Source organism: Leptonychotes weddellii, chromosome 14 (assembly GCF_054177405.1).
Source record: "Leptonychotes weddellii isolate Sample4059 chromosome 14, ASM5417740v2, whole genome shotgun sequence".
NCBI classification, from domain to species: Eukaryota; Metazoa; Chordata; class Mammalia; order Carnivora; family Phocidae; genus Leptonychotes; species Leptonychotes weddellii.
The window spans coordinates 50,628,646-50,650,633 of record NC_138382.1 but is presented as its reverse complement, the minus strand read 5'-3'; the positions used below and the strand labels follow the sequence as shown (position 1 = coordinate 50,650,633).

General features: G+C 48.3%; 1 protein-coding gene and 1 long non-coding RNA gene across 2 annotated transcripts in view; both read right to left on the bottom strand.

Annotated features, from left to right (window-relative positions):
- The window catches only part of TMOD1 (tropomodulin 1), an 83,712-nt gene that overhangs the window by 28,718 nt on the left and 33,006 nt on the right, over window positions 1-21,988 (bottom strand). Inside the window, exons 3-5 of the mRNA XM_081804077.1 lie at window positions 15,195-15,351; window positions 8,438-8,557; window positions 5,963-6,264 (exon numbers count right to left, since the gene is read on the bottom strand). Of these exons, the coding sequence (XP_081660203.1) occupies window positions 5,963-6,264; window positions 8,438-8,557; window positions 15,195-15,351 (579 nt within the window). The remainder of the gene's footprint in view (window positions 1-5,962; window positions 6,265-8,437; window positions 8,558-15,194; window positions 15,352-21,988) is intronic.
- Window positions 9,224-15,187, bottom strand: LOC145717069 (uncharacterized). The gene is made up of 2 exons (XR_014140068.1): window positions 11,286-15,187; window positions 9,224-9,703 (listed from the first exon to the last, which is right to left on the bottom strand). It is a non-coding gene; the product is annotated as an uncharacterized LOC145717069 (long non-coding RNA).

Below are 21,988 nucleotides of genomic sequence, written 5' to 3'. Positions count from 1 at the left end.
CCTCACGGTGGAACCTCAGTCACATGGCTAAGTTCCCCTCCCTCCTAAACACTGTCTCTCATCTGTCCCACCTCCCATTCCGTCGCCTCTGTCCTGGCTGAGGCCCTTCCATTTTGTGGTTGTATTATCACAGCCGTGTAATCACTGCTGTCCTGGCCCGGTCTCTTCCTACCCTCCCCCCACCAGCATTCAGCACAGAGCAGCCAGAAAGATCTTTCTGGAAAAGCAGATCTGACCACATCACTCCTGTGCTCAGTCAGGCTTTCATCCATTCATTTGTTCAACGTTTACTGAGTGCTCACATCATATGCCTGGCTCTGGGTGGGGTGGTGGTGGAGGGAGGAGGGGAATTGGGGGTGGGGGTTGGGAGGGAGTGGGGCTGTGTGTGGGAGGCAGCAGGGAACAACGAAGTCTACTGGGGGAGAGATGCTAGGAAGGTACCTACACAGTTGAAAACATAAGCACAGAGTATACGTGTTGTAAAAGAAAAGTTCAGTGTGTTCTGGGAGAAGAGAACAGAGGGAGTTGGGATGGGAGGGATGAGTACTATTGGCCAAGTCAAGAGAAAGGAGGTAGAACATTCTGGGCAGGCAGAGGGAATGGTGGGTGGGAAAGCCCTCAGCTCAAGGAGTGGAAGGCTAGGGCAGGAATGGGAAACAGAGGATGGACAGAGCTGAGCTGGACACATGGTGGACCGCCACCCGCCCCCACTCACTGCATGCTTGCTCAGGGCCAGAGAATATATGTCAGTGATTCTCAGTTTGGCTGCACACTGGAATCACTGGGGCATCTTTTCAAACTCCTGATGCCCAGGCCTACCCCAGACCAATTAAACCACAATCTCTAGGGGTGGGGCCAGGCATCTGCCTTTTTCAAGCTCCCTAGGTAGTTACAGGGGGCAGCCAAGCTTGAAAACTGCCTGACACCATCCCCCTGAATCCTCCCAACAACGCTTTGGAGTAGATTTAATTCAAACAGGCACGTTGAGATCTGCAGGGTCTTCTAGGGTGAGGTAAGGAGTTCGTAGGTCTTCCCCTAGGTGCAGCCAGGAAGCCACTGGATGCCTTAGCAGGGACTGAGATGGCCTGACTCAGTTCTGGGAGTGTCACTCTGGCTGTGTGTGGAGACAGAGGGAGGGAAGGACACGGGGACCGTGAGGCTTTGCAGCCACCCGGGTGGGAGGATGGTAGCTTGTGGCCCCACCAGCCCTCCCTGGGCCAGCTGCTTCAGTGGCTTGTCCCTCACCTGCACCCTTTCTGCTCCAGTGACAAAATGGCCACGGCTCGGTGCGTTCTCCCGCTTCTGTCAACACTGTGCCCTCTACCGGTGACTCTCTCTCCATCTGCCTTGTGCTGCCCGTAGGGTTGCTAGATTTAGCAAATGAAAATACGGGACACTCAGTTAAATTGGAATTTCAGATAGGCACGAATAATATTTTATTTTATTTTTTTAAGATTTTATTTATGCATTTGACAGAGACACAGCGAGAGAGGGAAGCAACGAATAATATTTTAATATAAGTGTGTGTGTCCCATTCTGTATTTGGGATCTACTTATATTAAAAACTTAATCATTGTTTATCTGAAATTCAAATCGAACTGCGCATCCTGTATTTGACCCAACAACCCTACCTTCCTATCCTTTAAGACTTGGACTAACACTTCTTCTCTCAGGGAGGCTCCTGGGATCCTCCCTTGCCCTCCCTACTTCTCCCACTGCACCTGCTGTGCTTATCCCAGCACAGTCTACATAGTGTTAGAGGTAGCTGGGTGCATGCGTGCTTACCAGACTTTGGGCTTCCAGAGGTGGGGGAAGAATATTACCTCTCTTCCTCCTCCTCCAGAATACAGTATTTGGTAAATATGTGCTGATGGATTTTATGTTAATTCCCCTGGCCATTTCATTAGACATGATTTCTAGTGAGAGAGACTACATGAGAGCCCTTGGTGAGGAGTCAGGAGACCCAAGTTCCAGTCCTGACTATACCCCTGATTCTGTGTGACCTGGGGCAGGTCCCCAGCCCTCTCTGGGCTTCAGCCTCCTCTGTGAGAGAAGGGGAAAGACAAGACCTTTGCGTCTCTATCCCAGCTGCACATACAAATCACCCGCAGCTTCACGACAATATTGGTGCTCCCCTGGACCAGCTGATCTGAATCTCTGCAGATATATTTTTAATCTCCTTGCATGATTTTGATGCTCAGTGGGCTGAGAACCACAGGATGAGACGATCTCAAAGCCCTTCTGTTTCTCACATTCTAAGAATCTTCTCTGCTAAAATTAGACTCTCCTGCTCATCACTGAGGAGAACTGACAGGGAGAGGCATCTGCATTTTTTAGAGCTCTCTAGGTTTTAATTTAGGCTGCTTCTACGTAGGCAGTGGGGGCCATGGCCTGAGTCAGCAGCAGTGGGGTTCAGCTCACCAGGAGCCACCTTCTGAAGCTGACTCTTCCTGCTCCCACATGGGTCCGTGGGGGTGTGTGGCTTGTGGTGGTTCTGGGCTGCTGCTGGGACCCCCGTTTGGAAAAACAGTTTGGAAAGGTTGTTAAGAATCATAGGAAAGATGGAACGTCATATGGCTGGCTGGTCTTGCTGAGAGGTATAGAGAGGTGGGAGATGGAAAATGCATTTTGTGCTTGATGCCAGCTTCCTGTAATGGTCCAGAAAGGGGGGCAGGAACATTACAAGGAAGTGCCCGGGGACAGAGGAAAGAGACCTGGGCTCCAGGCTGGGCTTTGGTACCAATTTGCTGGGCAACCTTGTCCAGGACATTTCCACTTTTTTGGGCCTCAGTCTTTTCACCTACAAAGGGGAGCATGTTTGAATGCCAATCTCTTACCCTCATGTAGCACCTAATGGTCACACAACATCTTATCTTTTTTTTTTAATTGTGTTCAGTGAGCCACCATATAGTGCATCGTTAGTTTTTGATGTGCTGTTCAATGATTCATTAGTTACGTATAACATCTCATCTTTTTATCCCGTTTGATTTTTACAAGCATCCACAGCAGGCTCAAGAGGGAAATGGTTTGTCAAAGCTTGCTCAGTGAGGACCCTCCTGGCTTCTAAGTGAGTGGTCCCATCCACTCCTCCACAAATTAGGTCATTAGTAGTTCCAAAGTTCTAAAATGTCCCTGCCCCATGTCAGAGTTCTAAGGATAGATAACACGCCTATTCTAGGAGGCAACATACATGTCAATAGCACTCCTCAGAAGAAATAAAACTGTTTGTAGTTCAGAGGAAGTTAGGGTTCAAGGAAGGAAGGAAGGTAGGAAGGAAGGAAGGAAGGAAGGTAGGAAGGAAGGAAGGGAGGGAAGGAGGGAAGGAGGAAGGAAGGGATAGAGGAGAGGGGAAGGACTTGGGGTGGGGGCGGGAGGCACCAAGCAAAATCTCCATTGCTGAGCAGACTGCTTGGTGGCTCCGATCCTCCGACCTGCCCTAGGCACCAAATCATGACTCCCCCCTTGCTTGGTTTTGCACACTCATGTCACCAGAAGTGAATGATAGAGGAAAACAGTACATCAGCATTGCCTGCCACTTCATTCTTTGTAGATATTGGCAAGGCTGAATTTAGCACCGGGGAACATGATTTTTTTTTTTTTTTTAAGACCAGATCTTCCTCAAAACTCAAAAAGGACTATTTTTGAACTCTGAAAAAGAACATCGAGTTCCCCTTCCTCTTCTGCCTTGGCAGCGTTCACTCAGTTTGCAATTCCACTTAGGATGCAGAGAAATTGCAGCACACGTCCCGGGCCCTCCGGCCGCCAGCTGCTTGGCTGGCCCCGGGCAGAGAGCAGACAGCGGGAAGGTGTTTTCCTGCATCACAGAAACTGGTGGGAGAAGCCAGCTTCGGCCCAGGACTTGGGTGCAGTCAAACCGCTCCAGGAGAAGCCACATGCTGCCTCTGGCAGAATATGAGGAAAACCAATGCCTAAGGATGTGAGAGGACCCCAGAAGCCGGGGTGGGTGGGCCAAGACTGTCTCTGAGAGTCACAAGAGCTGGGGGTGCCAATAGCCCGGGGGGCGGCCTGGGGACGGGGCCCTTCTGAAGGGAGAGTCTCTTCCCACCAATTCCCTTTTGGGTCTTGCCCCACCCGAAGGGTCCCTAAAGGTGAGTCAGGATCACATCCCTGACTGGGGAGAGGAGGCACTGATAATGCCAAGTGCTTGCAGCGGACTCCCAGTGGCCTCTGCGTTACAACCCAAGGCCACGAGCCAAAAACTCAGCACCATCAGGGCCCTGTGCATTCTGCTCATTACCCCGTGGTCACACTTCTCATGTTGAAATGTACATGCTTCTGGTCTGTCCTCCTCCTCACCTCCTGGGTCCCCCGAGGGCAGCACCTAGATCTGATGCATCCTAGCACACAGTAGCTTGACAATGCACGTGGGCTCAATGTGCAAATGAATGCATGCACGAGTGGTACACAGACAAGAAAACCAACGAACAAATGAGAGTCCACAGCTTTGCCTTCCCCGGGCACACCGGAGTCGGTGCGACTCATCTGCTGGGTGTCCCTATCGCTGCCGAATGTCAAGCCTGCAGGATGTGTACCAAGCAAGCCACTCAGAGGGGCTCAGGGCCTCTCTCCTGCTGTGTCCCAGCCTGGGACACGTCTCCCCCACTCCCCACAGTTCACCCCTGTTCTTCCTCCTCATGGCTCAGCTTCAGCCTCTATCCTCATGCCCCCCTGCCCCAGCACCTAACCAAGCCCCCTTCTTGCACCCTGTCCTTTCTCTGTACGACACTCACTCTCATTTGTCACTTCTTATTGGCCTAAGTATTTGCTGAACGTCAGCTCTGTGAGGGCAAGAGCCCACTGTCTCCGGACACTTCTCTACCAGGGCTCGTCCAGAGCCGGGCACACACAGTGGGAAGACGCTGGATAAATGGCTGCTGAGTATGTGAATGAGGGAACAAAAACTAAGTTAATGGAAAGCTCTGCCTGGGAGCGAAGTCCTTTAGACTCGAAGTGCCCCGCAGACCCTATACCCTCCTCGCCTTACTTTTCTTTCTCTGCTGAGTCCTTCACACTCATGGCTCCAGCAACCCCATCCTTGAGAGAGATCTGAACCTCCAGCTAGCCACACCAGACGCTCACACAAGGTCCCGCCTCTACTGCCTGTGGCGTTTTTGAATAGACCCCTGGCAAAGCAGCTCTTCCTGCACACACACCCCGCCCCCCCCACCCCCCCCAGCTATCTTCTGGCACCTCCGGCCAGAATGCCTCGCGTCCTCCTGACAACTTGGCCTCTTGGCCTCAGGTCCAGCGCTAGGAACAGCTGCACCTCATACAGTCCCCAAATAACCCACCTTAGCCCTTGACCTTCCCTGGGGCCTGCCCCCTACATCCCCCCATCCTCTGAGCACCACCACCCCTGCCTAAACCTTTGCTTTCATCTGGCCTCTCCCAACGCTCCCCTCAGCCCCACTGACCTTAAGGGGTCAATGGCCTCCTGTGACATACAGAGACTTTCCTAACATGGCCCCACGCTCCCCCCAGCCGGCTCCATGGGGTTTGGCGGTGAACCTCCTCTTGCCCACCCTCTGTGGCCCCTCAGAGGACGGCTTCATCTGGGTCGTGGGAGCTGGTGCTCTAGGAGGAGGAGCGTGCCCTCGGAGGAAGCTGCCTGGGTTCAAGTCCCACGGGCTAGGCATTTAATGTCACCGTGCCTCCTTCCTCCATCCATCAAACAGGGACAACGGTAACACTTCTTAGGATTTCTGTGGTCAAGAAATGCAGCAAGGTACTAGAAGCAACCCCCACAGCACCTGGGCCATAAGGGGGTGGTCGACAAGTATGCCGTCCCTCCTTCCCCAGAGCCCCCGCCGCCTTTCAAAGGCCTGATACTCAGTGGCCGGCGCCCAAGGTCAGCCAGTGGATGCTGGTGTCGACTTACAGCTCCCCTTCCCCTCTCCGGACAACGGAAGGGTATGGTATCATGAACAGAAAATAGTAATCAGCCACGCCAACAAAAATAAAGGGAAATCGTTTCAAGAAACCAACACAGACACGTAGCGCGATGCTGCAGTTCTATTTTGACACAGGCACTAGCGGTTCTGACTGTGGAGCCATTCGATAGTCCCTCCGAGCTGCCTGATGAGGGCAGTGACATCACGGAGGGCCACAGAGGAGAAGGGCTGGGATAAAAACAGCCCCAGGGTGAGTCAGTGTGGACATGCTGGGCCACGGTGTCACCCAGCCACCTCCCTGCTGCACAGCTTGACTGGACGTCAGGGGGCCCCCAGCCACGGAGATGGTTTGCTGGAAATAGAGGAGCATAGTGAGGACCCTAATATGATTTTCGCGGCTTTTAATAAACCAAATGTGGAAGTGCAAAGCGAACCAGCGAAGTTCCCCCAGTTAGGCGCTCCGTTCCCATCTGGGTGAAATATTTGCTGCTTCTGTACTCCGCGGCGAAAACGAAAGCCTTTCTCTCTCAGCCCCGACACCCTGCAAACCACTGCCCCGTGACCTTTCCCGGATGTTCGGCGGCGTGAGGAAAACGGTTCTTTGGACTCAGAATCTACACGTTGGCTCTCCCCATCACGCACTCCTCGGTTCCTTGCAGCCTGGCTTTGGCCGCCAGGCCCACCCCATGTCATACGAGTCTTCTCACTGTCCCTCCCCTGATGGTTCCACTAGATGAGAGCCACCCACTTCCCACTCCCCAGCACAAATGCCACCAGGACTCAGCACGACGCCCACGAGAAGCCGGAGGCTGGGAAGAGGCAGAAGACAGCTGCAGCGGCTGATCCCCTAGCCCTGCGGCCTCACTTGGCCTCTGGCCTCACATAGCCCTGGGTCTCCCAGCCAGCCCTGAGCCCTCATTCTGTCTTCCTAGCTCTCGCCTTAGGTTCTGCCTTCACTTGGTTTTGGTTCCCGGGCCACGTGTGGCTCACTGGCGCCCACTGTGAGTAGCTTCGTCCCATTTCGGCTCCTCATCTCAGGGCTGGCCGGGGCACTTGCCTCCAGGGCCCCAGGCACCCAACTTGCCTGGAGCTTTAACAGTGCTAATGACACCACAGATCTTTCTGCATTCCTGAAGACTTCCAAGTCCAGCTGTCCCCTTCTGGGTGGCCCACAGGCAACTCAAACTCCAAAGATCCCACAAATAACTCAGTCCTTCCCCTAAAACTCCTCGTTTCGCACTGTTATGGGCTGAATTATGTCCCTCCAAAATTTACATGTTGAAGTCCTAACTCCAGTGCTTTCAAATTTGCAACTGTATTTGGAGATAAGGTCTTTAAAGAGGTAAGTTTTAAGAAGGTGTTAAGGTGGGCCCTAATCCTATCTGCTGGGCATCTTTATAAGAAGATATTAGGATGCACAAAGGCACACCAGGGGACACATGCACAGAGGGACACAGTGAGCTGAGGTCATCTGCAAGTCAGGGAGAGGGCTCAGAAAAAAACAAACTTGCCACCATCTTGGACTTCTAGTCTTCAGAACTGTGAGAAAATAAGTTTCTGTTGTTTAAGCGGTCCAACCTGTGGTATTTTGTATGGCAGCCTGAGCAGACTAATATACCCACCTTCATTAACGGCACCACCATCCACTTAGTGCCCAGAGCCAGAAATCTGGAACCCTCCTGACTCCTCCCCCAACCTCAGTGTCACAGCTGATTCTTTTCTCTCCCGTTCCCACTTGCCCTGAGTCTCTTCTCACCCCATCCACACTCCTGTCATTATCTGAGCTGGGTGGTTAGTAGCTCCCAAGTCTGCAGAATGAAAAGAGCACCCCCAACCCTCCAGGCCAGGGAGCACCACCGCGGTGGGCACGTGGGGTGTTTGCTGCGGCCCGAGCCCAACCCTCGGTGGGGCCGGAACTCAGGGCACACAGGGCAGGGACTAGACTGTAATAAGGAGACAAGGGTGGCGAAGGGCTCTGAATATCAGGCCATCTTCTGGAGCCTAAGGGCTGTCTGTGAAGGTTGTAAGGAAACACATTTTGAGATGGACAGTGTTGTACAAATATGCAATGGGGGGCGAGCTCCTCAAAGCCTGGATCTCTGAGCCTTGCAAGGTTGTACAGTGAGATGACTTTGCTCCAGCCCTTCATGAGCCCCCCAAACCTGAGCTGTCCACACCCTCTGCCTGTCCCCCTCTGTTCTCGCTTCCCAGGTGGCTTGGGCAGGATTTGATGCAGTGGCTGGTAGAGGACCTATGTCGGCCCTCCCTGGGATGCTTCCACATCTGTCTGGGATGGGCTCTCATGGCAACAGATGGCTCTGTGGAGTGATAGGTTTGGGTGGTTTTATTTCTATTTCCTCACTTTGGTTTTTGATACTGCTTTCTTTCTTAATACTCGTGGTCTCCTCTAGTCCTTTTTAGAAACAGAGAGTGTGTTCATGTTGCAATAAACCACCTAAGACTCCCTGCAAAGGCAGGTCAAACCCTTCTGGAAGACGTGGGGAAGCTTCTGGAAAGCCTCTTACCTGCGATGTCACAGAGTTCCGCATCTGAGGCGTTCACCAACGCCTCCTCCAGCTCTGGCTCCAGGGTCACACTTTCCAGCACAGGATCCATCGGCTTCTGCTTGGGGACCCAGACCTTTCCTGCAGAACACGAGTGCCCGTTACAGGGCATGCCACTGTGCTGGGGCAGTCTCTGGTGATGGCCCCAGGTGGACTGTTCCAGAACCCGGAGGGCCGCGCTGAGACTCACTTGCTTCAGGTTTCTCCCTCTGGGGACCCAGTGCCAAACTTCCCCAAGGGACAAGAATCAAAGATCTCCAACAGAGACACCTCTCACATTTGAAAAGAAGAACTTTGAAGCTTGGTCAAACTAGACTGCTCACTGTTGAAAACCCTAGTCATTAATGAAAACAACCTGGAAGTAGGCAAGAGCTACAAAAGAAAAATGTAATTGAATGTCAGGCTCTGGGATACCCTAACCAAGCGTTCGGATATGAGAGAAAAATTTAGAAACATCTCTAAACAAAATAAACAAAATACACTCAGATTATTAAAAGAATAGGGAGCAAAAATATATCCCCGTCTCATGGGACATTATATTTTTAAAGTGTCAGACTCATGACTGGACAAGGGAGCAAAGAGGCACACAAGGAAGGTCACTGCATGGATCACCAATAGGGGGTTGTTGAAGAAATTATGGGACATCTATATGAAGGAGTTCCCGCAGTTATTACAATGGATGATGGAGATGTCTGCTTACAAAAAAGGATATGCCCAAGACATAATGTGAGAAAAAGCAAGTCTATAAAAGAGCATGAACAATTTAATTCCATGTATGAAAATTGCATTCGTTCGTTCGTTCATTCATTCATTCATTCATTCATCACACTGGATATTTACTGGGTGCTTCGTAAGTGCCAGGCACCTTTCTAGGGGCCAGGGGGGCAGCACTGAACAATTTACAATTTAGTGAAAGGAGACAGACAGTAAACAATCATGCAAAGATATCACATGGTATTAGGCATTGTGGAGGAAAATAAAGCAGAGCAAAAGACCAGGCAGTTCCAGGCTGGGGTCCCGTCGAGGCGAGCACTGCTTTTTTTTGGGTAGGGTGGTCGGGGAAGGCCTCACTGAGATGATGGTCTATGAGCTGGGACCCGAGAGAGGGAGAAACACGCCCCGAAGATCGGCTACAAGACAAGGATGCCTGCCTTCACCGTGGTTGTTCAATGTTGCACTGAAAGTTCCAGTAAGAGCAAATGGACAAGAAAAAAAATGGCATCCACACTGGAAAGGAAGAGGTAATATTAACTCTGTTTGTATATAACATGATCTAATATGCAGAAAACCCTAAAGATTCGACAAAATGCGGTTAGGACCGATAAACACTGTTCAGAGTAGGTTACAGGGTACAAGATCAATGTACACAAATGGGTGGTGTTTCTGCCCAGCAGCAAGGAGCAATCTGAAAGGAAAACTAGAACAATCATTTCATCTACAATAGCATTCAGAGGAACAAAATGCTTAAGGATAAGTTTAACCAAGGAGCTGAAGGACTTGTGCGAGGAATATTAGAAAACATTGCCAAAAGAAATTAAAGAAAACCTAACTAAATAGAAAAATATCCCAAGTTCATGGATTGGGAGACAATATTAAGATGGCCATACTGCCCAAAGCAATCTCTAGATTCAATGCAACTCTTATCAAAATTCCAATGGCCTTTTTTTTTTTTTTGCAAAAATAGAAAAACCATTTCTCAAAGTAATAAGGATTCACAAGAGGTCCCAAAAAGGCAAAACAATCTTGAAGGAAACAAACTTGGAGGGCTCAGACTTCCTGATGTCAAAACTTACTATAAAATTTTTTTTTTAAAGATTTTATTTATTTGACAGAGAGACACACAGCGAGAGAGGGAACACAAGCAGGGGGAGTGGGAGAGGGAGAAGCAGGCTTCCCACTGAGCAGGGAGCCCAATGTGGGGTTTGATCCCAGGACCCTGGGATCATGACCTGAGATGAAGGCAGACGCTTAGTGACTGAGCCGCCCAGGTGCCCCAAAACTTACTACAAATTTAAAAAGTGTGTCACTGACAAGGATAGACATCTAGACAATGGGATAGGATTGGGAGTCCATAAATAAACCCATACATCCATGGAAAATTGATTTTTGACAAGGGTGCCAAGACCATTCAATAGGGGAAAGAATAATTTCTTCAAGAAGTGGTGCTGGGGGCTGCCTATGTGCTCAGATGCCTGGGCTGCATCCGATTCTTGGTTTCAGCTTAGGTCATGATCTCAGTGTCATGAGATTGAGCCCCGCGTCAGGCTCCACACTCAGTGTGGAGTCTGTATAAGATTCTCATTGCCTCTCCCTCTGCCCCTCCCCACTGCACTCTCTCACTCAATCTCTAAAATAAATAAATAAATCTTTAAAAAAAGAAGAAAAAGTGCTGGGACCGGACATCCATATGTAAAGGATGAAGCTGCACCTCTATCCCACACCATATACACAAAAATGAACTGAATATGGATCAATGACTTAAATATAATAGTTATAACTATAAAACTCTTAGAAGAAAACCTACACATAAATCTTCATGACTTTAGATTTGGCAACATATTCTTAGATATGACAACAAAAGAAAAAATAGATCAACTGGACTTTATCCAAATTTAACACCTTTGTCCCTCAAAGGACATTATCAAGAAAGTAAAAAGACAACATACTGAAATCGCCTGATAGGGTCCAGTATCCAGAATATTTTAAAAAAATTTTACAGCTCAACAGCAAAAAGAATAACCAATTTAAAAATGGACAAAGAACTTAAAGATATTTCTGCAAAGAGGATATTCATATGGCCAATATGCACCTGCAAAGATGCTCATCATCATCGGTCATTAGGGAAATGCAGATCAAAACCACGATGAGATGCCACTTCACATCCATGAGGATGGCTACGATAAAAACCAAAATGGAGAATAAAAAATGTTGGCAAGGATGTGGAGAAACTGGAATCTTTTTGATTGCTGGTGACTGTGTAAAATGGCACAAACATGGAATTACCATGTAATTCCGCTCCTGGGATTATAAACCCCGAAGACTTGAAAACAGGTACTCAAACAAATATCTGTACAGGAATGTTCATAGTAACACTAATCACAATAGCCACAAAGTGGAAACAACCAAAATATTCATCAGTAGATGAATGGATAAACATTGTTTAATATTGTTCAGTCTATAAAAGGGAATGAGTGAGTCTCAAAAACAATATGCTAAGCGAGAGAAGCCAGACACACAAAGTCACATATTATATGATTTAATTCATAGGAAATATCCAGACTAAGTAAAGCCATAGAAACAGATTGATGGTTGCCAGGGGCTGGGGGCAGCAGAGAATGGGAACTAACTGCTTATGGGGCACAGGGTTTTATTTTGGAGTGATGAAAATGTTTTGGATCTATAGAGAGGTGGGGGTTACACAACATTGTGGATGCACTAAATGCCACTGAATTGTTCCCTTTACAATGGTTCAATTTATGTTATGTGAATTTCACCATTTTACCAAATTAAAAAAAAAACAAACAGTCACTTTGGTTATTGATTGAGAATCGCCTGAAGGGGGGCGAGGATGGGAGCCTGGAGCTGGTGAAACTGGAAAAGGGCAAAACATGCAAAGAAAACAAAATGGTTAAAAAGAAAATCTGCTGTAAAAATGACTGATGCAATGAGTAGGCTGGCCCTTCAATAAATGTATCAGACCTGTGGTTTCTTACACCCCGGCAGCAAGTGTCTCCAGCAAGGGCAGTGGTTCGAAGACACAAGAGGGGCTTTGGACTTCCTCCCTTCCTTCATCTTATTCATTGGAATGTGGATGTGATGACTGGAACTTCAGCAGCCAGATGGACCATGAGGACAAGGACATATTACAGGGATGGCAGAATGAAAAACTGGAAAGGATCTTCATTGCTAATGTCAGGGAAGATGCCCTACCAGCCCAGAATGCCTAACCCTGCAGCTAGGCGAAAGAAGTTAAACTTTTATCTTGATTAAGTCTCTCTTATTTTACTTTTCTCCTCAGCACATGCAGTCAAATCTAATTCTGCATGGAGAATTCAATATAATTCTGCATTAAAAATATCCGGCATGAAGCTTTATTCTGACTCCCCCACTTGGATGAGAGTGAATGAAAGTCCAGATTCCTCAGGACTTTGTACCAGTTTATGGCTCCCCCGCCTTCTGTTTGGTCTTGTGGAGACTGGGGTGCCGTTTCCCCTCAACCTTGGCTAGTTCTAGGCCCGGCACTGAGTAAATAAATGCTCAGTGAGGGCTAGACACCATGGCCCTGAGTGTGCCTGTTCGAGTCGGAAGGTCCCCTTCCCCAACTCTCTGCTGAGACCCCCCCCCCACTTATTCAAACTGTAAAGACTCCGACAATCATCACGTAAATACTTTATGATGAGGATGCTGCTGGTGGTGATGATGATGATAAGTCTCCTAGGCGTGCCGCTATATGGAAACAGAATAAATTCTAGCTACCTTTCTTGGATCAGCGTGGTTTTTCATGAAGGCTGTCAGGCTCTGGGAGTCTGGAGAGCGGTTCCTGGTGCCACGCCAGGCCAGCATGCCACAGAGGGGCAGCAGAATGGGTCTGGGTACCGCCCAGATTCCCTTCCCCCCCCCCCCAATCTCCAGCTCCTTCCCTCGCAGGGCGGTGGGTATATGGGGCCATGGACGCCAGCAATGACTCACCCGCAGTCCACCCAGGTATTCTCCTGACTCTCGGTGTCCCCATTTTTCAAACGTGCAGGTGGGACAATGGGAGGCCCAATAAGGCCGCATGAAATCCAGAGATTCTATTGTGTCTATCTGCTGCACAGAAATCGCTCCTCGAGGCACAAGTGCCTTGCTTAAAAACCTCTCGTGCCCACACTCTCAGCCGGGCACACCCGGCCCTTATGGTCAAGGCCTCCTTCCTCTGCCCCTCCCCCAGGGGTGCTGCAGACCACACAATCCTCCCGACGTTCTGTAACCCAAATAAATGCCCCTTGGCCTTCCCTGACCTTCCCAGTTTTCTGTAAAATCTGGTCTGAGCTCCGAGTCCAGGGTATGTGATGGCTCAAACTCCTCCCCATGACGCTACCTCTGCTTGCTTTTTCATCTGATTACCACACGACAGGGATACAGAGATAAATGCCACAGATGTGGACCCTGGGCTCATCACGTTTATAATCTTGGGGGTGGGGAGAGTGGAAGAGACTGCAAATAAACATTTACACAATATTAATTGATTAGAATTAATGCTTTCATTCAACAAATGCTTATCGGGTGCCTACCACGTGCTGGTGTTTATTAGGTGTAGATGTAATGATGAGCCAGATAGATGTGGCCCTTGCCCTTGTAGGGCTTATACTGTAAGGAAGCAACCCACAAGATTCACTGTAGACTTACTTAATTTTAACTCATTCATTCAGCAACTCTCTATGAGCCCTACTGTATACCAGGCCCTGTGCTGGGTGCTGGCGATGCTGTGTGAGCAAAACCAGCCCTAGTCCCTGCCCTCACAGGGCTTACAGCCAGTGGGAGAGACAAGTGATACATAAGGAGAAAATGATAAAGTGGAAATTGCTCTGAAGGACACACACGCAGGCTCCTCAGATGGCGAAGACCCCAGGGGGAGCTGAAGGGACTGCGTGTCCTAAACAGAGTGGACAGGAAAGTCTCCCCTGGAAGAGGAGACAGTATAGTTGAGACCAAACGGATAATAATAGCTAGTACTTACACAGCATTCGCTATGGGCCAGGCGCCTGGCTAAGTGGTTTATAGGTATCTTAACTCAGTCCTCATAAGAACCTCATGAGGCTGGTAATATGATCTTCTTCATCCCCATTTCACAGAGGAGGAAACGGAGGCACAGCAGATTGAAAAATGTACTCAAGCTCACACAGCTAGTAAGTGGTAGTGCCCGGACAGCAGCCAGCATACATCTAGCTCCAGGCTGTGTTTCTAACCATTAAGCCTCTTATAGGGGAGGAAGAGCCAGCCATGAAGACAGCATGGAGCCAGAGAGCAGGAGCAGCATTCCAGGCAGAGGGAATACGTGCAAAGGTCCTGAGGCAGAAAAGAGCTTGGGATGTGTGAGGAACGGAAGGAGGCCTGTAGGCCAGCAGTGGGGTGAGCGAGGGTGAACACAATCCAAGAGGACAGCAGAACGGTTTGGAGGGCAAGGGGGAGTCCTGGAAGGGTTGGACAGTCAGGGGGTGCCTCTCTGTTCCCCAGTCTTCTAGAAGGCTTGCCTTAGGCTGGGGCAGAGAGTCTTAGAAGGACAGATGAAGGAGGGGATGCAGCTGCCAGAGAAAGGAACACTGGGGAAAGAACACGGACAGTGAGGGCGGAGGTAGGTGAACTTGTTCCCAGTTTGCACAGGACAGGCCTTGTGCAGGCCTATGTCCTGACGTCATGATTAATAGTTTCCGCTTTCATTTTCAAAGGTGACTACGTTTGTATGAAAGATAATCAGGACACCCCGGCTAAAGGGGATTTAGGGGAAAGTTTTGCTGATTTGGGTACGTATCACACTTTCCTTAGTTTACCCAAAACTTCACTAAATCTACGTCATGCGTTGATGCCTTTGGTGTTGGGTTTGTGAATGTGGGCGGGGCAGGCATGAGGGCAAGGAGGCCCAGCTACCACGGCTCAGCGCAGGGCCTGGCATACAGGGGGCACTCGACGATGCATGGGCAGTGACGTATTCGAATATAAGAGCAACATTATTCAGTACCTCGCTTTTCCCCTGTGTAGGGGACCAGATCTTCTCGGTCTTTAAACTCCTTTGCTTGCTTTTCCAAGTGATCCAAGAGCTCCTCCCTTTTAAAGGGGCCCGTGGGCGCCTTGGTGGTCTGATCCTTCTGCCTCAGGCCCGCAGGCAGCAGTGCATTCTACAGTGGAGGTTGTGGGGCCAGGTGACACAGAGAGAGAGAGAGAGAGAACGAGAGAAAGAGAAAGAGAGTGGTCAGCTGCTGAAGACTTGCATTTCTCCCAAAATTCATCTTTGACCAATGGGACCTCAGAGCCCATCAAATCAATCCAGGTCGCTCATTTACACGTGAGGCATCTGACACCCAGGAGGGGCAGGGACTTGCCCAAGGTCACACAGCAGATGACGGGCATAGCTAGGCTAGGACTCAGGTCTTCATTGTCTAGAGTCTCTAAGCCTTCGATGTTTCTGAAGGCAAAGGGGTGAGGAGGTAGCCGACACAGGGCTTGGCAGACAGGGACACTCCAAGAGCGTCTGTGAGTATGAATATGATTAAGTTGGTGTTTGGATGCAGGAGGATAATTATAGCTATTGTGCATACAGTGGCTGGGGTGAGAAGAAGCCCAAGGGCCATGAGTTAGGGCCCTGAATGCAGAATCAGGCAAGAAGTATCAGACCCAATACCCAAGCGGGGAAAGGCTCAGCAGAGCTGTGGGGGTGGGTGAGGCGTGCTTTCAGGCTGCAGCCCTGGCCAGCCCTCCCGGCTGCTTTCCACCCTGCTGACAGGCCATGTGCGTGCCACTCTGGTGTTAAATATTTTGAACGTCGCCCTTGGAGATGGGTGTCTCAAGAAAGACAGCATCAGCCAATCATCGTGTTCCTTCTTCAAACATGGTTAGGCTTCTAGGTGCGGGATTGCTACTAAAGCAGCAGACAAGAATCAGGGTAGATTTGAATCACATGGGCTTCCCTTACCTCAGCCCCCCCGTGCCTTAGAGATTCAAAGAAGTTTATGGTTGCAAGGATGCTTAGAGACTGTCTAGTGCACACACCTTCCCTTCAAGAGGAAACTGAGGCCCAGAGCAAGGAAAGATTTGCCCAAGGAGTTTCAGGGACAGATCTAGAACAAAAACCAGGGTCCTTCTTCAGATGCGGGGGAGGAGGGCAGTCTTCACTTCCGATCATTGCTCTCTCCCCACCCCCTTTCACTCAGGGATATAGTGGAGGATACCCGGAAGGCAGAGGGGAGCAGAATCTCACCCCACTTTTTGCTGCACCCCCAAACCGGCTAACCAAGGGAGCCATCCCACCTCCAGTCTCTGTATCATCAAAATGCATAGCTTCGACCACCCCCACACAGTCTGGATCCTTTGGAAAGCCCCCTCCGAGAGGGGATGATATCAGGTATACAAAGATAGCTGAGGGCCTGGCCACGGACAGCGAAAGCTCAGGAGGACAATACCACTGCTTAACTCCAGTATGATTTTTCAAAGATGTTTTACCACCGTTTACCACTGCGGCACTGCTCCCCTTGGAGCCCTGGGTGCAAAAGGACTCGGACCATGAGTCAGCAAAGACGTTTGGGAGTTGGAGCACATTACAAGAGGTCGGCCAGTAGGTAGAAAATTAAGTCATGACTGATTTGGGGGTGAGCATCAGGAACATAAGTGATGCCACAGACCCCCCAGGTTCCCTGAAGCAGCAGTCCTCAGGTACTGTCCATCACGACACGCAGGATGGATGAGGCCCACAGGTGAGGCACGCTTCCGTGGGCATGGCCCGGGCGAGATGGGGTTTGTCGTGGCTAGCTGCGTGTCCACCCCTTCTCTCCCGTGGCGGGGCACTCACGGTGACTCAAGTGAGAAAGAGAACCACCTAACTGTCCCGCAAACCTCCATCTGTGATTACCCATTGAAAGCAAACCAGATTCCCTGTGACATGCGGGCACCTCACAGTTGACCGCCCCCGACAAGCTTACGCTGTCGCCTGATGTAGTGCTGACTCCAGCGGTATAATCTTGGGCAGGTCACCTCATCTCACCAGGCCTCGGTTTCTATGGCTATAAAATGTGAATAATCATGGTTGCTCTCTCGGGCTTGTTGCGAAAGTTAAATTACATAATGCAGGAAGAGTGCTTAGGCCACTGCCAGGCACTCACAAATTACTACTTATGATCAGATAACATACATTTTAACAGGAGATGGGTTACCCAAATATGTATGTTGAAATGGAGATGTATTATCTAGATAGATCTCAAAAGTCAAAAAATGAAGACGTTCAAATATAAAATGAAGTAAGCACCGAAAGCAAGTGTTTTCCCAATGATCCCCACAAAGGAAGACCCGATAGACTGTTGTCACTGTAAAGGGTTTTGACGGCAGGAAGGTGCTGGGGCACGGGCTGGTCCCTAAAGGCTCCGTGATGGGAGAAACCCACAAGGCTTAGCTGAGGGGAAAAGGGTTTGCAAACTCACATCTCTTTTGGAATATATCTGAGAGAGGCCACTGATTTAGCTAAAGTAGGGATTCTGAACCTTGGCACAATTAACATTTGGGGCTGGATGATTCCTTGTCGTGGGGGCTGTTCCAGGCATTGTCAACTGTTTACCAGCATCTGTGTCCTCTGCCTGATGGATGCCAAGAGCATCTCACCTCCACGCTGTGACAACCAAAAATGTCTCCAAACATTGCCAGATGTCCCCTGGGGAGCAAAATCGCCCCTAACTGAGAACTGTTAAATTGAAGCCCATATCATTACAATAGGGGAACAAAGATGTTTTTAATGTACTTTAAAAATATTACTTAAACATCATGTTAGAGTATGGTTTCATTTATATAAATCTTTACTGAAAGCAGTTGATTTTTTATGAAACAAAAACATCAAAGGCCCTTTCTAACTTAGCTTATTGGATTTTTAAAGTAAATATTGAGAATATCAGCCTCTTTAGGAATTAAAGTTTTTTTCCCATAAACTGGTATATTTAATAAAACATAATGTGATATTCAATTAAAACCAAAGACATTTGCATATTTCTTAAACTCCTATTTATCATTTTAACTTGTTTTTAAAAATGGCACGTGACCTCACATGATATATAAAAATTAACTCCCAAGTGGATCCAAGATCTAAATGTAAGAGCTAAGACTATAAAACTTTTAGAAGAAAACAGGTATAAATCTCTGTGACCCTAGATTAGGCAATGGTTTCTTGGATATGCTACTAAAACAATAAGCAACAAAAGAAAAAAATGGATAAAGCGACTTCATCAAAATTAAAACTGTTTATGCTTCAAAGGAGACTAGCAAGAATGTGAAACCCACAATTTGAGAGAAAATTTTTGCAGATCATCTATCTGATAAGGGTCTAGTGTTCAGAATATGTAAAGATCTCTTACAATTCAAAATATAAGTAACCCAGTTTAAAAATGGGCAAATGATCTGAATAGATGTTTCTCCAAGGAAGACCTAAAAATGGCCAATACACAAATGAAAAGATGCTCAACATCATTAGCCACCAAGGAAATGCAAATCAAACCCCGGAATGAGACACTACTTCACACCCACCAGGGTGATTATAATAAAAAGGACAGATAATCACAAGTGTTTGTGAGAATAGTAAGCACATTAGCATTATTCAGAATAGACAAAAAGTTGAAACAACTCAAATGGCCATCAAATGATGAATGCATAAACAGAATATGGTATGGCCATACAACAAGCTCACATGTCTTTTGGAATATATCTGAGAGAGGCCACTGATTTAGCTAAAGTAGGGATTCTGAACCTTGGCACAATTAACGTTTGGGGCTGGATGATGAAAAGGAACATAGCAGTGATACATTCTACAACAAGGTGAAACCTTGAACACATCGTGCTAAGTGGAAGAAGCCAGTCAAAGGAATCCATTTATATGAAGTGTCAAATCAGTAGAGACAGAAAGTAGATGAGTGGTTGCCTCAAGCTGGGGAGGCTGGAGAGATATAGGGGTTTCTCCATTAGGTGATGAAAATGTTCTAAAGTTGGCTGTGGCGAGGGTTGTACAACTCTGTGAAAACCCTAAAAAAACCACTGCATTGTACACTTAAAGTGGGTGAATTTTAGAGTAAGTGAATTATATCTCAAATAAAGCTGTTATTTAAAAATGACATATGTTGGGGACGCCTGGGTGGTTCAGTCGGTTAAGCAGCTGCCTTCGGCTCAGGTCATGATCCCGGGGTCCTGGGATGGAGCCCCGCATCAGCCTGCCTCTCCCTCTGCCCCTCCCCCATGCTTGTGCGAGCACGCTCTCTCTCTCTCTTTCTCTCTCACAAATAAATAAATAAAAACTTTAAAAAAAGGTGCATGTTAGCTAGGGAAAAATTATAAAAATGGCTAACGCAGTAGCTAAACGGTCAGGGACCTCCAGGGACAGAAGGCCCTTCGCATGCCCGTGACTGGTAGTGACGCTGGCCAAATTTAAAACAGTGTCCTGTTTGATGATGTGATGAGCCTCACTGTGTAAATTTAGTCATGGAGAAGTTAAATGGGTGAGAAAATACTGCCTTGGATCTCTCAGGACTCTCAGAACCTAAAACTGAGTCTCAGACACAGGCTATCCAGTTGGTGAGGAAAAGAGCTCCCACAACCATTCTGTTGGTGGCTCTGACCAGGAGAGCATTTGGTGAACACGTACGTGCGGAGATGTCTCTTTCATTCCTGTATTCCTTGTTCAGTCAACAAACACCTCATGTGTCCAGGCAGTGTGCTAACAGGCAGGGCCAGGACCCCACAAAGAGATCTCTAATTTGGAGCAACCGGGGAGAGGGGCGGTCAATGGGAGAGGTAGAAGAAAATGAGAGCAGAGCGTCCATTACTGCCTGTATGGAAAACACTGCATTGTTTTTGCTTCTCGAGTTCATCAAGATCCGAAACGGGGGTCTGCTTCACTAACTAGCGAACAACAGTCTATCGCTAGCTTCTACGTTGCCAGTAAAGGTTGTATATTTCCACGATGCCTGTGGTCACTGGAACCTCGAACCTTGAAGGAATTTATCTCGTTCTCCTGATCTTAAAGTGTGCGCATGGGAAGTTTGCTGGGCAAGTCCTTCTCTGTAGCTAGTTCCAAGGGACGATTCGGTCTGGCTCCCCCAGGGCACACGTCAGCTCTCCATCAGGGGGAGAGGTCTTGACAGGCGCATGGCACACGTGCATCTTCACTCCAAAGACAGGTTGGTGAGGGGTAAGGTTTGCTTTGGGAGACAACCTTGGTACCTAGGACTCAGAGCACGTCTTCACGTCCTTCCTTACACTTGGAAATGTACTCCTGTGATGAGGGCGGCTCTCTGATCTTAGGCTAAAATGATATGTGTGAGATGCTTGGGAGTGGTGGGGACTGTGGTACACTGGGGCTTCTGGTGCCTCTACACCACCCAGCTCAGAACTATCACCATATGAGAATATGGGTGGTGCTATTAGATCTGCTCATCTTTATGTGAACGCTCTTGATTTTTAAACATTGACACAAAGTCCGAGTATTTTAAAAACAATGTTCAGGTCACAGAAAACACATCTGCAGGCCAGACTGGGTCTGTGGGCTGCCGTTTTGCCACATCTGATCTCAGGTTTCTATCAGACTAGAATTCAGTGCAGAGAAAATCAAGATATTCATTCATTTATTTGACAAATATCTCCTCGAGTGTCTCACCCATATCAGGCTCTGGACTAGAGGAAGAAAGAGGTATATCCATGAGTTTTCAATGTAGTGGTTTTAAAAATTATAAAAACACATGGAATTTTTAATATGTTTTTAGAAATAATCGTAGGGGAAAAATTAGGCAAGCTTTTCCTGTGGTTCCCTACTTGTGGGTTTTTAAATGGTGACTTCCTTTTAAATGCTTTTAAAATTAAAACTCGGATGCGCAGCTTGGCAGGTTATCATCTTAATTTGACTTTCACACCCGCACTCTGGAGTCCAGTTGTCCAAAGGACGATGGAAACTTTGACGGATCCTTATCGGGGCTGTGAGGAGCTCTAATACCCTGCCGACAGAGGCCAGAAAGGCCAAATATCAAGCATCTGCACAATTATCATTGCTATAGATAGTTCGGGCTACGTCAGAAGCCATCTCAGCTGGGACCACTGTGGGCTTGTTCAGACATGCACACATACACAACACACAGGCACATACACTGACTCATTCACACACAAACACACACACACTATGTATTAAAGGGGCTGCAAATCTCTAAGAGAGCCTCTGGACCGATTCTTTCATTTCCAGTTGAGGAAACTGAGGCACAGAAAGAGCCAGAAAGCCTGAGTTTATATACAGACGACACTGTATATAATTAGCAAGCCCAAGGATCAGTATGACCATTTCCAGGCTGGTGGCTAATCATACATGAAATGTACCCTAATCTGCTTCTTCACAGCGACAAAATAAACAAGCAACTTTATCACTTTTCTCAAATAAAGCAACTATGTCTAAGGACAAATGAATATTAAAGGTGCCCCCCGCCATGGTCCAAGCTCCAGGAGTCCTGGATTGCTGTGCTGTGACTAAACCCCACACAACTCCCCAGAAGAGGACGGGCCGTGGAGGACAATGGCTTTACTGCATATTGGGAGCAGCCGGCCGAGGGTCAGGGAGGGGAAGGGCCTAGCTTGAGGTCAGACGCTGGACTGAGAGCCCGGGACTCTTGACTTCCAAGCCACAGAAAATGTTCCATCCCGCCTGACAGGCTTCCTCTCCAAGTGTGTTAGAAAGCAAGAGCTCACCTCCTTATCAAACCAGTCTCAGTTTACAGATGGAGAAACTGAGGCCCCGAGGCATGGAGTTCC